Genomic DNA, 18,412 nt, shown 5'->3' on the forward strand with positions numbered 1-18,412 from the left:
AATTTTAAAAGGCCGAAAATTTTCTAAAAAATGAATCTGGACTATATAATTTTGAACAGGAAAAATAATTATGAGACTATTCTATCTTTAATTATATATATATATATATATATATATATATATTGGTTTGCTAGTGTGAAGAATAAAATTATACTAGTATAATTATTACATCATTCAATAACTTTTAATTAAATAATTATTTTTTAAATGCACTGTTAACAAGTTCATATATATGAAAATTAACATTATATATATATATATAATAATAATAATATTGTGCTTAAACTTATTTTTCCAACTAAATTTCTTATTCATTGACAGTAAGGTCTGTCCTATAACACGAAGAGTTGATTGGATAGTTTCAAACTCGATTTATGTTTATATTAAAATAATAATATTTGGTTAATACCGTGAATACAAATTAATTATTTGATTGTTAATTTTGAAATATTATGTGAATTATATTTATAAAAAATTATTTTTTCTTAATAATTATATAAAAGTTCATATCTATAATATTTTTTTTGTTGATGGAGAATATAAAAAGTTTTATAAAAAATATTTATATGCTACTATAAAAATTAATTTGTCATCTAAATATAGCAATACCCATGTGAAACATGTAATGGGTAGACCAGTCAGTAGTCACGACCTTTACGGCTGGTCAACACACTGCGTTATCCGGTATTTCCTAGAACGAGATTTATATTATGGAAGCCAACCAAACACATGGACTTTTGCAATGTAATTATGTAAAACATGGCAAACGATTTTATTCAATCGGTATAATTTTCTTTTGACTGCTAAAAAAAGTGTTGGTATAATTAAGAGCTAGCGGATTCATACACAAAATATGGCGTGAAAGGCTTTAACTTTAATTTATAGGATTACTTCATTCCTTTCTTTTCCTCTATTTATTTATAAAAGAAAAATTATTTTTATATGTTTATCATAATCTATAACTATAATAAAAATGATAAATATTTTTCGTGTATAAATTTATTAGATTATCTTATTTTTCGTGCAGCAGTGTAGTGGACGGAGAAGGAACGACACCGTCCAATTCATGCGGCTTCGAGGGTCTATTAAACCCAGTCCACATTTGGTGGGCCCCACAGCGAAACGACCACTTGCTCCCACATATAAATCACATTGCCATCCAAGGCCCTTTCCCTAAAGGGAAAATAGAAACGAAAAAAGCGTTATCTCTTTCAATTCTATCCCACAGAGCCCAATCACGATGGCATGCACGCTCGCAGATTCATTACTCCTATTCAAGGTTTTCCATTCCTATCCCTCTTCATTTCAACCAACTCTATGTTAATTCTTAGTGTTTACTCTTAATTATCATGCTTTCATTTTTCAGGGCTCTTATCAGAAACCACTTCTCAAGAGAGACATCGCTGCCCCGTACTCCCCCGGTATGTATGCACCTTACTTCACTGCTTTCATTTTATTACTTCCCAATTGCATTTAACTTTCGATAAAAACTTAGATTAAGTAACATAAATAGTCCAATCATAATTGGAGTTTGTTAAACAAAGGATTCTATTAAACGTCAATGCGTAATGCCAAGTTAAAATTCTAATTATGATTGTTGAACAATACTAACGGTATCTATGGTAGTGCAGCTAAGTTTTATACTTTTACTTTTAATGGTCATGAAAAAATGAATGATATGGTTTAGAAGTAATTAGTTGTGATTCTGCTGCCACAGGGATAATTAATCTAAACCGGGATGGGCTTATCCGGAAAGGGTTCAGGCGTCAAAGGAATTTTGTTACTAGGAATAAGGTTACTGTCGTACGGGCTGTGGCAATTCCGGTACAGCCAGCTCCAGTTGAAAGTGCCGAGTACAGAAAAGAACTAGCTGAAAACTATGGTTTCAGGCAAATTGGAGAACATCTTCCGGATGATGTTACTTTGAAGGATGTCATCAATTCCCTTCCTAAAAAGGTACTTTTCTTTTATAATTATTAATTAGATCAATGTCATGTTTTATAGCATCATCACTGAACAGGACTTTTGTGTTAAACCTTTTCTATGAGGTTAAAATATTTTAGTGTGTTTTGATTGCACAAGAGTATTGAGAAAATATTCCTAATATCATTTTGGCATGTAAGTTTATAATAAAGCATCAATGACGACAGTACATTATGAGAAAGATAAAGCGTCAGTGTATGTATCATTGTATATGGTTCTTCCATCTCTTATGTCCACTTTCCACCCCCTTAAAATTGTACTAAAAAAAGTAAACGATTTGTCTTCCTTTTGTGTTCCACAACGTTGACGGTACAATTTTTGTTTATATATAGTGATGGATCCGGATGTATATTATTCATTTTTACATTTTTTGAAGGTCTTTGAGATTGATGATGTGAAAGCATGGAAATCTGTTTTGATATCTGTCACTTCTTATGCAATGGGGCTCTTAATGATTTCCAAAGCTCCCTGGTATCTTCTTCCTTTGGCTTGGGCATGGACAGGGACTGCAATAACTGGGGTTAGTTCACTACATACATTTTTCCTTATGATTATTTCTTACTAGTATCCCAGATCCTTCTCAGACCTTTCCCTCGACAACTTTTTTCTCCATAAAGATCTTGGCCAACTTCTTATTTTAAGTTTTGTAATCCTCTTTTCCTTTTTTGCCATACAGTTCTTTGTTATAGGACATGATTGTGCTCACAAATCATTTTCATCTAACAAATTGGTAGAAGATGTTGTCGGAAATCTGGCCTTTATGCCACTGATTTATCCATATGAGCCATGGCGATTTAAGCATGACAGGCATCATGCTAAAACAAACATGTAAGCAGTTTGTGTATCCTTCTATTGTGTAGCATCAAAATGTATAGTCTAGAGCGACTGGCTAATATTTCTATTCAATATGAAGTGCAAAACTAGTTTTTTTGTTCTCAAATCCACCCTTTTAAATTTATGTTTGAGCAGATTAGCCAAGGAACAAAAGATTTGCTGCTTATAATTGATAGTGGGATAATGTGTCATTCTGTTGTACAATATAGTTATTTTTCCAACATACATTTACATTCTCTGTCCCGCATGTACTCAAAGTCAGGTGGCACTAATACTGAAAGGATAAAGTGCAGCATATATACAACATGCATGATGCATTGTGATAGGAACCTCATTAGGATAAACGGGCAAATGTATTTTTGATTGAAAATGTAAGAAGTATTACAAGATAAACCCTTGTAATCCCAGAGCAAAAGATCCTCAGAAGAAAATGTTCCCTCTTTGCCCAAGTCAGAGTATACACTCTAGACTCCCCAAATTGAAAAAAATACAAACTCATCACAGCTTTCCTTCTCCTTTCCCTGCGTACATAACAGAATTCATTACCTCCGGTTGGTCTCCCTTTAACTAACTCTTACCTCCTGTTGCATTTCCCACATAAGGTTATTCTAAGTAGGCCTTGTATATTTGGGCTTGTGTTCGAGAACCTATCACATTGTATGAGACATAATGGTAACATCCATGCTATGGGGAAATCCTGTATTTATTTGCATGAAGCAGACACACACACACACACATATATATGAAACTTCGTAGTCTCTGATAGAGATAGACTCTGTAAAGTTTATGCGAGTTGGGATTAGCAAACTGAGATTAAGACCTCAATTATTAGTGTTTGTGTAGCAATTGTGGCTTTAGGCAGCTATTTAGGTAGCTATGCATCTAAATTGTTATTTTTGTGTAGTATTTCTGTCTTTATGCAGTTATCTAGATAGTTATAGATTGCTTTGATAGTTAACGTGTGATGCATTTTATGTATGGGTTTTGGGATGGTTATATTTATTTGGTAGTTTTACAGATTGCTATATGCAGAAGGAGACTCCTTGTAAGGGAGAAACCCTGTGTTGCTTATGTCTTGTACCATAATTCTGGCCCAAAAAGTATAATGCTCACAGTAAAAAATTCATAATTCAGTATGCTAATTTTAGTTTAGCAGTCTCTCTCTTACACACAGAATCAGTAGCTTCACTTTTTTATTACTTTCAACTGTATGTCATTTCTAATGATGCAGGTTGTATGAAGATACTGCTTGGCACCCTGTTTTGAAGGATGAGTTTGAATCTTCTCCACCTTTGAGGAAAGCAATAATATATGGATATGGTCCTTTTCGATGTTGGATGTCCATAGCTCACTGGTATGGCATTTAAAGGAATCATTTATTAATTAAGGTCAACTATGCCTTAAAATATCTTTATACAGTTCCTCAACAACTGCTTCATTAGCTTAAACAGCCTTGATTTCATATTTTATTACCTTTATTTTATATCGAATCTTGATATGGAGGTGCATCCAATTCCTAACACAGGTTGATGTGGCACTTTGATTTGAAGAAGTTCAGACCAAATGAAGTACCACGGGTGAAGATAAGCTTAGCTTGTGTTTTTGCCTTTATAGCAATTGGATGGCCATTAATTATTTACAAGACTGGAATCATGGGATGGATAAAATTCTGGTTGATGCCATGGTTGGGCTATCACTTTTGGGTAATTTCACTTCTATCTTGTAATTCATACTCTGTTCATCATCACCATTGACTTTAAAGTGTTTGTTTCTTTCTTTTTGTTTGGATGGGTAGTAATGTCTCGGCACATATTTAGTCAGGGCATTGTTGAAGCCATTTTTAATAATCAGGCATTGGGTTAAACTTTTGATTATGTTTTGCATTGTTGCTTGTTAACAAACTCCATCTATGGTCTTATTGTTGGTCCCAACTCCCAACCCAGGTAAAGGAGGAGGGTAGTGTTAGACCTTCAATAGCCAATGTAAAACTTGTTGAATCTCAAACATGGATCACTCACGATAGATTATAAATTGAGTACAATGGTGTCTTATGATCTATTAATTGATCTCACTTAGTGGGATTAAGTTTTTGTTGTTGTATAGGTGTTAGTTAGCAGTTAATGTCAAGCTTTAATGCAGATATAAAACAACTCATAACCTTATGTTTAGAGACTGAAAAACATACCTAACTATCCCTGGTTGCATGAGATTGTATGCTGCCAGAAAACTGAGGTCAATGTAATGGTTATAGACTTATAGCTAGGATTGATGGAGGGATCAAGTAGGGGTCTGCCCCCCTAACCATGGCTCTACACTTATATATTCTATTATATTGTACCTAGTATTACTTTATGTAAATGAAAAATGGCTTGTAAAGTCAAGTTACTAAGTTTGCATGTAATTGATTGGGCTATTGATTAAATGAGTTTTTTTTTTCTTAGTAAGAGATGTTAATAAAGTAAAAGGAGAATTTTTAAAATATGGCTGTAATATTCACATCAATGAAGTAGATAGATTTTCAGTGTAAACTTTGATGAGCATATAGAATAGCAAAATTTTAAACACCTTACCGTGCCTGTTGGTCCAAGTGTAAGGGAGTTTGGTTGCCATCGTGGATTGACACAAATGGTACAGGATCTAGTTTGAACTTGTTTTCCCAATAACACGAGTTCAACACCTCCTGCGACCATAAAATCCTACTTTAGTAGATATACTTATTCAATGAGATCCCTTAGCACAAAGGTGAAATTCCTCTTATGAGTCAATGCTGACCCTTAGTTCGGAAAGTAAAGTCCTAGGTTAAATTAGGCCCTATTAAGTTTCGGCTAACCACTAAGTGAACAATGATGTTTAATTTGAGGATTCCTAACATGTCATTGGCTTTCTGTCTGGTAGTCATGGGGGTGTCATCATCTATCTATTATTTTACTCCAAAAAAAAAAAAAGGAGCTTGGTTTCCCTTAGGTCTTAAGGAGCTTGGTTTCCCTTAGCTCAACTGAAATTAGTTAAGGCCCAATGGAAATTTTGGACACTTGGCCACTAAGACAAAAAAAATAATAATAATAATAAAAGGCATTAAACAACTCAAGGCAAAGGAATGATAATATGTTATTAGTAGCCAAAGTATAAAATCAACTTCCCTTCAATGAAAATTTTTACAATGATTTGATCGTGGATGAATTTTATGTTATGAGAAAGCACTGTTTTCAACTTTAATAAAGGTATGGCAATTTTATTTTTTAAATTTAAAATCTCTTATTTAAATATAATCTTTATAAAAGCTAGGGTTTGGAATATCTTACTTATTAAGAGCCTATTTAGCAAACAAACTAGGCTTAGGTTTTTAAGATGCTTATTTATTTAACTACATAGGATAAGGTTTGGGCTTTTTTAATAAAGACCATTTTCTTAACAAAATGGTCTATTTATTTATTATTTGAACATGATTTAATAATTTATAATGCTTATATAATTTGTTAATTTTAGATAAATTATAATATTATAAAAAGTTATATCAGTTTTTAACTTAAAACTTTTAGTTTCTTGGCCATTTTAAGGCCTTCATGTAATGTAGGCTTTTGAGTTGGTTTTCAGTCAGTCTTTTATGCTTCTACAAAAAGTTTAGGCGGTGCCCCAAAAATAGCTTATGATAGTTATAGGCGAAGATCAGGCTGAAGTTTTGCTAGATAGTTCCAACCTTATTTGCACCTCTAGTTAAAGTATCACGCTTGCCTTTTTTTTTTTTTTCCAAATCTTTTAACAGGTTTTTGGTAGTTACCATGTATTACAATCGTGTTGAATTATTAATATTTAGTAGTTTAATACTCTTGCCATGTGCCTTTAGAACTTAAAGTTATAGCAAGAGTTGCAGTATCTAAGTGATGTTATTTTGCTGGCCATCACAGATGAGTACTTTTACCATGGTACATCATACTGCCCCGCATATACCATTCAGATACTCAGAAGAGTGGAATGCTGCGCAAGCACAACTTAATGGAACTGTTCATTGTGATTACCCTAATTGGTAATGGATTATTTTTGCTCCTTTCATTGCAATGTACGTTTTTCTTGCCAACAAATTTACACATGGAGATGGAGTATATTGCATAATTGATGAGTTACTGTTGAATTCTTTTTATTTCATTGCTTATTAGAAAATGACATTGACCGATCTTTGATTCTGTGAATAATATTTAATAATTTATCCATCTTGCCATTTTGTCTTAAAATGGTTTGCAAAATTAACTTGATAGCATGAGGATTGGGTAACTGCTATTTATTGACCTTTTTATTTCCTTAACAGGATCGAGATCCTATGTCATGATATTAATGTCCATATCCCACACCACATATCCCCGAAGATACCAAGCTATAATTTAAGAGCAGCCCATAAGTCTCTGCAAGAAAATTGGGGAAAGGTGAGATAAAAAATGCATTGATCTTTTTCTGCTTGTTCCTGTATTGGAATGAGGGTCACTGTTCGATTCTTCGCATTAAAAGTATATTACCAGCATTGATATCATAAATAACAAATAATGCCTTCTCTCTTCCTCTTTTAAAATAAATGAAATTTTTAGATTATTTGTTTTACCACTGAAATTTATTGTATATGTAGTCCAAATTAAAGATTTGCAAGTTTTGTTTATTCCAATAGTACATTTGTCTCTAATCCCGTATGTTTAAAATCTTTAAAAGAAAATATCATTTTTGCTAATTATTTTTTATCGTGTTTTGCTTGTGTTGGATCGACAGCATCTGAATGAGGCTAGTTGGAATTGGAGATTGATGAAGACAATCATGACAGTGTGTCATGTGTACGATAAGGGGCAAAATTATGTTGCCTTCGACGAACTTGCCCCTGAAGATTCTCGTCCAATTACATTTTTGAAGGAAGCTATGCCTGATTATGCATAATTAGGTCCAAGCTGGCTTTTTTCTCAGGAAATTTGTTATGTATCAAATTAGGTTGGTATGCCATTCATTTTTTATTTTTTTTTACAGTTTCGTCATTGTTTAATATGGTTCTATTTTTCATATCACGTATAAAGAGAAAATGGCTCGCAGATCAATTGAAAGTTCACGTATTAGGGTAATCACGTTACCAAGTTTTGCGGATTATCCAAGGCCAAGCCCCCGAGAAGCATTCATTAGGTTAAAGTAGATGTTGTGGCAATCTGAACAGTGGGGTTCTTGTCATCACGTTGGAAGAATATTATACTATAAAGTAGTCTGACGGATAAAAAAACACGTGGAGTGTGGCACAGCGGTTTGAGCTTACTGACTTATACCGTACTGACAATGTTTTGTTATTATTGCTGGCCCTCCTTTTTTAGTATATTGATGAAATATAAGTTATACAATCTCTTTCTCACCTAATGTAAAGTCCATATTCAACCATAATTGTTTGCAAACTTAGTGTGGAACGAGCCTCTAAATCATAAACACAAGTCTTTCTCCGCGAAAGAACCCAATCGATCTTGTCTTTTGTGTTTTTTTTTTTCTTCTCTTATCTGCTAAATTCTAATGTTTAAGTTTGATTAAATTAATATTTAGAACTTCGACAAAAAAAAGATTGTCTGGTTGGTGATCTATCGTCCATTAACCTCATAGATAGTAGTACTATCTAACAACTTTGGGATTAAACCTCAGATAGTTGTACTATCTAACAACTTTGGGATTAATGTGAAATTTTTATGGATTTGATGCAGCCAAAGGAGTTGATGGGTTATTTATGTATACTATTTATTGGGAAAGGAAAGTGACCTAAAAGCAGCAAACCACTCTACTCACGCCACCAGTGACACTTTACCTGAAACGATTCTATTCAAAGCTAATCCATAAGCTGCAGCAGTTACAACTCGCAACTGCTCACACATGCGAAGGGACTTCACTTGATATTAATATTATTCCCTTCATCTTTTTTAAGGTTTGTGAAGTCACTTTACCACATTTAAACCGCCAAGTTAGTTGTGAAAGAAAAAAGTCAAAAAAGAGTACTAAGAAAGAGGGTGTGTCCTTTAAAAAAGAAAAGAGAGGGAGAGAGAAAATAAAAGGTGGCTGGTTCGAACTTAGAATCTGCAGGAGATCTGAAGTGATGTATGAAATCTGAGTCACAAAAAACAGAAAATAAGCAAACCATATATTATCTTTCTTCTGTAGATATGCACATACCCTATTACATGCACCTTCAGTATAGGTAAACCTACATGTATGCCAACTGCCAAGTCATACAAACTACTCAATCTCGTATATACAAGTTTTAAGACTCAACAGTACACTATCTAGAAAACCAGAAGCAGTCTGGTATTTAGCAAACTAAGAAGTAACCTTAAACTAAACAAATCATATAATTGGTGGTGTCGGAGTCTCCCATATATCAAACACATTCTCCTCACTATGAAGCGCAAAAAGTCTATCCCCTCCGATGGAAAAATCACAAATGGAACCACCATAGCTCCGTCTGAGCCTTGAAGTCAAAACCCACTCAGGACCACAGAACACCGAAATGCAATCATTCATGGAGGAAAAAAGCTGCCCCGCATGCAGTGCCAATTTGGGGTAACAAGGTTCCTCCGGCATCTTCCCCTTCATCAACCTACTCCTTGAGCTCCACCTTATGCTGGTGGCAGCAGAACTCCTCAAATCCATAAACCCCAAATCCTCAAACTCATTGACCACACAAATGGAACTATTGTCCTCCATGGCAATGGCATCCCTCACCCGTTTCTCATCCACGGCAAAAGGAGCCCCCACATCAGACCAACACCACACCATCCTCTTCTCCCTGAAATCCAGAAGACTAATGTAACAGTTGTCCTTCCTAGGAAACATAGTAGCAACCAACAAACAGTTGCTCCCTTCCAACCACTGAAGCTTATCAGCATCCCCAAGAGACCACCCCAAAGGCTCGTAGAAAAAATCAATCTGCTTCCCAGTAACCTGGTCCCAAACCCCAACCCCATATTCATTACTCCTCCCTTTACAACTAGAAAAAATCTTATAGTCCGAACTAAAACTCAAAGCCCCAGCAGTGTAACTCTTAACCTGATTCTCATGACAGACATGAAACTTATACCTAAGCTCCCCAGTATGAGAACTGAACAACCCCATCCCACCATCACCCCTCCCAAGACGCTCGCTGACTCCAATTACAACGTTGTCGGAGTCAACCCAACCAACATCATTAACCCTCTGGTAATCAAGATTAAGAGGAGGGTGTTCTTCTAACATCCAATCATACACATGAACCATGCTGCCATGTGCGACACAACATCCACCATCAGGGCCAGCCCGTATGGCTGTCCCATCACCCGGTGCCTGGCCCTGCATAGAGCATGACAACCTTAATCTGTTACCGTCGAACGGGCCCCACTTGGCGGCGCGCACGTGGTCCAAGAGACCGTAGTAGAGGGCCTCCCTGTACAAGAGCTTCTCGGGGATGTTGGGTGGGACGTGGAGTTCGCCGGTTCGGAGCAGATCGAGGAGAACCCCGAAGCAATCCGGGTTGCGATCGATGAACCTCTCGCTCTCGGTGTTTGTTATCAGGTTCCAATTCTCGTCGAACATTGCCCCGAACATTGAATTGCGCCCTGCATTGGCGAGTGTTGTGGATGTTGTTTCCATCACCCTGCCTCCCACGTTGAATTTCACTCTGTCTTTCTGAACCCCCATGATTTTGTTCCTCCCAAGTTTGTGACTTTTCCTGATGGGGTTCAATTCAACGCCTCTCCGGGGTTGAATTGGATGAACACGGAAGCAGAGGTGTGACTGTCGCAGAATGGGTACTGAATAAATAGGAATGGATTTTTGTTTTGTTGTTGGAGAGAGGGGAATGATTATGGTTGGAGGATTGGAATTGAAGCAAAGGGGGAGGGTGTGTGCGTTAGGATCAGAGGATAGAGATTAAGCAACGCGACAATGATGAGATTGTGGGAAAACTAGACATGGATGGTTTATTGTATTGTGAGAGAGAGAGATGGCTTTTAAAAATAGGGTTTTAAAACTGTGGGATTTGGTGAAACAAAGAGGAATCAAGATGGGTGGAGTGGTTGGAATTCAAAACTGAATTGACTTGGTTTCATCTCTCCCTCTAAGTCACTCTGTTTTTCTTCTTTCTCTCTCTCTGTTTTCTTTGCTCTCTCTTTTTCCCCTTTTGTCCCCTCGTCCTTGTTCTTCCTTTGGCTGCGGGGCATATATTTGTCTTTCCTTTTTCTTTTATAAATATATATATTGAGTTAATCACCTCAATGAAAATTTTATTCTACTTGCAATCAATCATATTTTTTTTTAGTAATATTATATCAGTTATTTATTTAATAAAATAAAATAATTTAAAAGATATGATTAATTGTTCATGTAAAAAACTTTGACAATATATAGGTAATTAACTTATATATATATATTTGTGTCTTTCTTAACAGTACACTTTAATTTTTATTCAATCTCAAGTAAAAAAACAAAATAAATTATAGTGTAAATCACAAATTTTAAAGTAGTTTTTCTTAATGTGATTATTGTTGGTATAAATTTTTTTATAGATTGATTTATGCAAACTAAAAATCTATGATGGGGTCCAATGAATCACACACCATCATTCTCCGAATGACATCAAACGGTTGTAATGAAATATGAATGGTAGGAACAAAGTACGCTCGGTAGCAGATGATCAAACCCCCTTTGTTAAATAGATATTTAAAGTAGTTGGCTCCTCTCCGTTGTTCTTACTAAGTCAACTTTCGTGCGCGGGATTGGAGGTTTAGATAGAAAGCGCGTCTCATGAAACTTTCAATTTCAAAATTGATGAGATTTTTTATAACTCAGAATTAATAAGAGGGGGGACTCAGATTTTAAGAGCAACTTATTCTGTTTACTCTTTGAATGTTGTAACTAATTGGGTCAATTTTGACTAGTAATATATCCTTGTCATTCTTTACTTCACTTCAATGGGTTCTTCCAAACCTAAACGCTCTAATGAATGTAGGCGAAACGACACTACTCTATGTGTGTGTGTGATGTTGAAGTGCCAATTTTCACAATAAAAAATAAGCTCACCAAAAAGGGTATTCCAATTGACTGGAATTGGAATGATAAATGATAATCATGTATTCACGATGGATAAACAGATAAGTGTTAGCGTCATCATTTGTGAAGTGAACATTCATTTTTCCTTTTTTTCCTTTCGTGATAAGATAAGTCTCAATCTTTTTTCCTAATAAGAGTAGTATTTTATTTATTTAGGAAGATAAAATGAAAACTCATTGTGTGCCACTCGATTCAATCGAAGGAACAAGTTGTGAAGCTCGAGGGCTTTTACAGAGTCTTTTAGGCCTTGAATTACTCAGCTTTTTCCTTATGCCCTGGCCCACCTCTTCAACTCGTAGCGGGCCGTGGACGACAAAACTTTCACACTTGAGTAGTATTTTACATAAGATAATTGAGTAATGGACACTTCTCGGTGCTTTTGAAGTAGTCAATACGTTCCAATTTCTATTTGAAAATTTTAAAAACAATATATTAAATAAGTTCAAAGAGTAAAAGTATTGACCACTTTAATTTTTAAATTATAAAATACTTTAATTCTTATAATTATCATTTGATGATCGTCTCAAAGCTTGAAATGACTTGTGCATAATAATTTTGGGAACTGAAGTGATACTTGTATTCATAATTTCAAGGACTAATTTTATATATTTCTAATAAAAAGGAATAATTTAAATAGTATTAGGGAAGAAGAAAAAAAACCTTCCCTTGTGGAGAAGAGGGTTTGGTAGGTCTTGAGCCTTTTTCCATTCCATTTTCAGTGACGTTTCAATATGAGAATAAACATGGCACGGTGGATCTTACTCTAAGATGATATTTATTGTGAGAATATTTCAAATTAGAATCTATACAAGTAAGTTTTTGTACTATTCGTAGTTCACTATTTATAATTGTTAGCTATTTCTTTTCACCGAACCACACCGAGTGGTTTATAATTGTTAGATATGATAATGATAATATATATATATATATATATATATATATATATATATATATATATATATATATATATATATATATATATATAGCAAACAACTATTAATCAAAAGGCCACCATGATCTATAAATTACCTTACATTAATCCTTTTCAAATCATGCATTGAGCTAGTTACACGTAGTTTTTTCTTTGACAAGTGACAACGTTTGGTGGCAATGTGATGGTCACAATCTTCTTTTCCTTTTTAACTTTTGAGATAGGAGAGTGGAATGAGGATGACACCGAATGCTTCAGAGCAGAGTTTTGGATAATTAAACTTAGGATTGGCTCTATAGTTACGAAGCTTAAAAAAGACATTACATGATTGGAATTTTTCTTAAACTCAAAGTCATCATATAGTTTATCTTCGTCTTATCATACTTAATTTTGGTGGGTACGATCAAACATTTCAAATCAAGCACTGAGTGTTAACAATGCAATTTGTCTAACAAATTATCTAGTTCCATTATATCTGCCGCAAGCAATGCATGATACTAAGGTGAGTACGAGTTAATTGTTCAGTCAAAGTGCGTGGTGCATTTATTCATCTTCATTCTTCACCATCAGTCAAATTGCTATAATTTGCTCCATCATGGTCTCGATAAATAGGATCCATTGATAATAATAATACACTTGTTTGGTGCAAAGTTTAAGAATTTTACCCATAAAACTCAATCTGCACCAATCTCACTGAATATCAGTTAATTCACTCTCGATAAATGAGTAATATATTTAGACATTGTTAAATATATATATATATATATATATATATATATATATATATATATATATATATATATATATTCTACATATATATCATCAACTAACATCTTACCTAAAAAGTAAATAAATAAGACACCCAGATACGACCATGTCTATCTTACTGCTAGTATTAATTAGTATAGAAATAGTTTTTTTTATATGAATAACCGATTATATTATTAAGAATGTAAATTTTACAAATTAATTAATTATCATATAAAATTATGCATTTTCGTTGTATTTGCAAGATTATTCAATATCCCTTGATATCCTGACCGTGCCATCGTCTTAGTGTTTATTCTTTTCGTACATGCCAGTGATATTTGCATAAGAACTTGTTTTTTTTCTACCGTAGTTACAACAGATCGTGAGTATTGTTGACAGTAGAGTTAGATGAACATGGGTTATTTTTTCCTTTTATGACCTTTTCTTCTGTGTACCTTTTCTTGTTGTAGGTAACGCCATGGCAATTGGGTAAGGACATTTAGGCGATGTACCTACGACTTTCTCAATTATTGGAACAAAAATAATTAGGTACAACTTTCTTAATAAGCAATTGTGTCTTTACATGTGCCAAGGACTTCCACCTCCTTTCACCTTGTTTCATGTTTATTATCTAAATCTCTGGAAGTAGGCGGTGCTTTATTTGGACAGATCATATTAATTTGCTAGGTTGATGTATTTTATACGGATGAGATCCCTATAGTTAGTATGGTAAACGGGATTAGTTCGATTTGCCATAAAAATAGGTTGGATTTGTCTAATCTCCTAATTAAAAATAGGTTTGACACTTTGATCGATCTCATAAAAAAAGTAAGACAATGGGTCGTCTGTAACGATTTATTATAATTGTTATATTTCGAAAAATTATCAATAGCAACAAAATTAATAAAAACTTAAAGTCATACACATTCACAATTACTTATATATATTATATAATATATTAAGAAAATATATTATAACGGGTATACGTAAAATATATATCTTAATATCATTCCTATTTATTATCGGATATGGATATATCCATTTAAATTAATATTATTCATTTATTATTTGTTGCGAATTTTATATATAAATACGGATTTTTTTTACATTTATATATATATATGATGAAAAAGAAAATAAACTTATTTCATGTGAATTCTCCTATTTTGTGCTTCACTTTTTATTTTGTCACACATGTTTTAGGTGAATTGAGTCATAATCTCACTACAAATCTAAAGGTTCAAATAACTCATAGAATTATTTACAAGTTACCTAATAACAAAGTTTTTATATGAGAGCAATATGCTTATCTGCATACAGATGACTTTTGTTGAGCACTAGGGGGTGGGAGTGGAAGAATGGAGAGGGAGATTAGGGATGGCAAGTTTGAACTCTCGCCCATTTAGCTGGTGTTCTGTTAGCTACCACTTAAGCTACGCTATAGGGATCTATTAATAGACTTGTTTAATTTCATAAGCACTGTATTATATACATATGATTTAATTATTTAATTACATCACACATTGTTTCTTATGTAGAGACCACATGCCATGATCGTGTTTTCGTTGACATATATATTTTTTTATTGTTTGAACTAGGGAAGTATTATTAAACCTCCCTACCTTTACTTCCAATGAAGCTATAGGTGATTAATCACCATACTATGGTTTCGGTGATTAATTTCGTAATTTAGAATGTATGGTAGAATGAATTAGATTTTATATGGATGCAAATTACTTGCGTTTTATATTGTGGAAATTTTTCATGCGAAAATTATATATATATATATATATATATATATATATATATATATATATATATATATATATATATGAGGAGGGTTCAAACGATACCAGTGTAACTTTTATTAAGTGTTACACCGTTCAATAACTTTAAATTAAATGTGAACTTTGTAAATCCAACTGTTAGATTGAAAGTTCTTTATTCTTAGATCATATATACAAAATTTTATATTAATCCAAGATGATTTGATACTTCATTCTTATAAAACAAAATTGACATAATATATTTATTTCAAAATATACTAAAATATGAACATTTTGATTACCCTCAAGTTGTCTAATTTTAACAATATTTGATATACACATATAAAGTGATATGAATTTTGAATCTAACGGTTATATTTACAAAATTTTCATTTAATTTAAAGTTATTGAGCGATGTAACACTTAGTAAAAGTTACACCGGTGTCGTTTGAACTCTCTTTCTCTATAGACTTATTTCACTTAATAATTTATATGAGGAGGATTTCACTTATTCAAAAGATTAGTCTATATAGACTTATTTCACTTAATAATTTATATTTTATATTAAATTTAAATGATCTAATAATTAAATTAAAAAAATTTAATACATAGATTAAGTTTATAAAAAAAATTTAAATTGAAATGACTTAATTAATATTTTATTTCATCAATCAAATCAACATATAAATTGTTGTTAAGATTATCTATTAATTTAATAAATAAAATAAAATATTAAATAATTTTTAATTTTTTTAATATTTATAAACTTAATATATGCATTAAGAATTGTTAAAGTAAAAGTTCTTAATGAGGAGATATCCACTCTAAGAGTAAGTCTTTATGGACTTACTATATTCAGTAAGTTATGTTTTACATCAAATTTTAACGATATAATTATTAAATTAAAAAATTTTAATGCATAGATTAAGTTTACAAATTTTTAAAAATTAAAAATCATTTAATATTTTGTTTCATTAATTTGAATAAAGTAAGTTTACAAAAATTTATTGTTAAAATAAATAGACCACTCCTCTCTCTCTACATATGATCAATTTGATTAAGCATGGTCTATTGGAGCATTTCTGATGCATGAAAGGACGTAGGGATGGGAAAAACATGCTCTGATATTTGGTTAACATGTAGATGCTCAATTTGGCTACATCAAAATGATATAATTTTTAAGGAAGGACAACCGAATGTTGCAAGGATTGTGGAAGGCTTTAAGTTGAAGTCATGGTTATGGTTAAATGTTGGACAGAAAGGCTTTATAATTTCGTTTAATAATTGGGAAAGTCAACCATACCTCGAAGTGTAAGAGGTTGTAATGAGGTGCTTATTTCTATGATTTATGCAAAAGTCATGTGATGTTGTCGGCATGGAACAACATTAACTCCTTGTCTGAATTAGACTAACAAGGGGAGGTGGACAAAAATCTAAATGTGGTTAATGAACAATGGTATAAGTTAAATATTAAGAGTAACTTTTCCCTCATGTAATAGGTATTTTATGTTGATTGCTAATACTCTTTTGTTATGTAGTTATAGGTTATGTCTCTGTTAGTGAAGTTAGACAAGTGGTCTATGGGTGGTGCATCTAAAATCACCATAGATATAATATTAAAAACAATGAATGGTTGAGATTGTGATTTAGTGAGTAAGAATATATTGTACACCTTCACACATAGGATAAAATTTCTAAATTTTTTACTGAATTTTTTTTTTTAAATTACCCAAAAAAAAACACGTATTACGATGACTGACGCATCTGCTGTCACTTTCGGAACGGGCCGTTCTGAAACCAGAACGGCTCGTTCTAGATGAAAAAATAACACAGGAATAATGCACCAGAACGGATCGTTCTAGAAGAAAAAAAAACACGTGATGACTACACCAGAACGGACCGTTCCGAAATCAGAACGGCCCGTTCCAGATATAAAATCACATATGATTACTTAAACCAGAACGGGTTGTTCTGAGTTCTGACTACATATTTGACATAAGCACTTTTTTTTTAAGCAAAATTATTATTTTTTTCATTCTACTAAATTACATTTAAAATTTAAGTATAGTTTTTCAATTGAGCGATATATGAAGCCCCTTCCTCAATGACATCAAGCATCCTATGAATAAAGGCCAAAACTAGGCCTAATAAACTTAAAACCCAAAAAGTCTTATACTAAGGCCCATAATACAAGACCAAACAAATATATTAGAAAGGTGGTCATCTATGTAAAGTCCAAGTAAAGAAAACCTCAGGCCCATCAAACCCATTGGGCTCACTAAGCTCAAAAGCAATCAAAAGTCTGAAGGCCCATGAAGTCCAAAGTTAGGCCCAATAAACTTAAAACCCAAAAAGTCTTATACTTAGGCCCATAATACAAGACCAAACAATATAAACTCCTATACTAAAGCCCAAGTAAAGAGAACCTTAGGCCCACCAAACCCATTGGGCTCACTAAGCTCAAAAGCAATCAAAAGTCTAAAGGTCCAAGAAGCCCAAAATTAGGTCCAATAAGCTTAAAACCCAAAAAGTCATATACTAAGGCCCATAATACAATACCAAACAATATAAACTCTTTTACTACCAAATATATGAGAAAGGTGGTCATCTATGTAAAACTCAAGTAAAGAGAACTTTAGGCCCATCAAACCCATTGGGCTCACTAAGCTCAAAAGCAATTAAAAGTCCAAAGGTCCATGAAGTCCAAAACTAGGCCCAATAAGCTTAAAACTCAAAAAGTCTTATACTAAGGCCCATAATACAAGACCAAACAATATAAACTCCTATACTACCAAATATATGAGAAAGGTGGTCATCCATGTAAAGCCCAAGTAAAGAGAACCTTAGGCCCATCAAACTCGTTGGGCTCACTAAGCTCAAAAGCAAACAAAAGCTCAAAGGCCCTTGAAGTCCAAAACTAGGCCCAATAAGCTTAAAATCCAAAAAGTCTTATACTAAGGCCCATAATACAAGACCAAACAATATAAATTCCTATACTACCAAATATATGAGAAAGGTGGTCATCTATATAAAGCCCAAGTAAAGAGAACCTTAGGCCCACCAAACC

General features: G+C 33.2%; 2 protein-coding genes across 4 annotated transcripts; one reads left to right on the forward strand and one right to left on the reverse strand.

The window, feature by feature from the left end:
* Nucleotides 1-1,122: 1,122 nt before the first annotated feature.
* On the forward strand, nt 1,123-8,290 carry FAD6 (fatty acid desaturase 6). 3 transcript variants are annotated; one of them, XR_002240716.3, is made up of 11 exons: nt 1,123-1,279; nt 1,367-1,421; nt 1,718-1,956; nt 2,360-2,503; nt 2,660-2,811; nt 4,049-4,171; nt 4,343-4,520; nt 6,723-6,841; nt 7,121-7,235; nt 7,570-7,782; nt 7,866-8,290. XR_002240716.3 is itself a non-coding variant. In XM_020373558.3 (10 exons), the coding sequence occupies exons 1-10, from the start codon at nt 1,241-1,243 to the stop codon at nt 7,729-7,731; spliced, it is 1,326 nt and encodes a 441-aa protein (XP_020229147.1). In that variant the 5' UTR covers nt 1,123-1,240; the 3' UTR covers nt 7,732-8,290. The 3 variants fall into 3 exon arrangements, 1 of the variants encoding a protein (XP_020229147.1); XR_002240717.3 differs by having other exon boundaries at nt 7,882-8,290; XM_020373558.3 differs by having other exon boundaries at nt 7,570-8,290.
* A 637-nt stretch (nt 8,291-8,927) lies between these two features.
* On the reverse strand, nt 8,928-10,992 carry LOC109810164 (BTB/POZ domain-containing protein At2g24240). Its single transcript, XM_020373557.3, has one exon. The coding sequence runs from the start codon at nt 10,486-10,488 to the stop codon at nt 9,160-9,162; it is 1,329 nt and encodes a 442-aa protein (XP_020229146.1). The 5' UTR covers nt 10,489-10,992; the 3' UTR covers nt 8,928-9,159.
* Between the last annotated feature and the right edge of the window lie 7,420 nt (nt 10,993-18,412).

This window comes from Cajanus cajan, chromosome 5, assembly GCF_000230855.2.
Source record: "Cajanus cajan strain Asha chromosome 5, NIPB_CcT2T_4, whole genome shotgun sequence".
Classification (NCBI taxonomy): domain Eukaryota; kingdom Viridiplantae; phylum Streptophyta; class Magnoliopsida; order Fabales; family Fabaceae; genus Cajanus; species Cajanus cajan.

Coding starts and splice junctions, on each gene's coding strand:
- LOC109810164 (XM_020373557.3), bottom strand. CDS start 10,488: ATGGGGGTTCAGAAAGACAGAGTGAAATTCAACGTGGGAGGCAGGGTG.
- FAD6 (XM_020373558.3), top strand. CDS start 1,241: ATGGCATGCACGCTCGCAGATTCATTACTCCTATTCAAG. Junction 1,957..2,359: donor TCAATTCCCTTCCTAAAAAG/GTACTTTTCTTT, acceptor CATTTTTTGAAG/GTCTTTGAGATTGATGATGT. Junction 2,504..2,659: donor CAGGGACTGCAATAACTGGG/GTTAGTTCACTA, acceptor TTTGCCATACAG/TTCTTTGTTATAGGACATGA.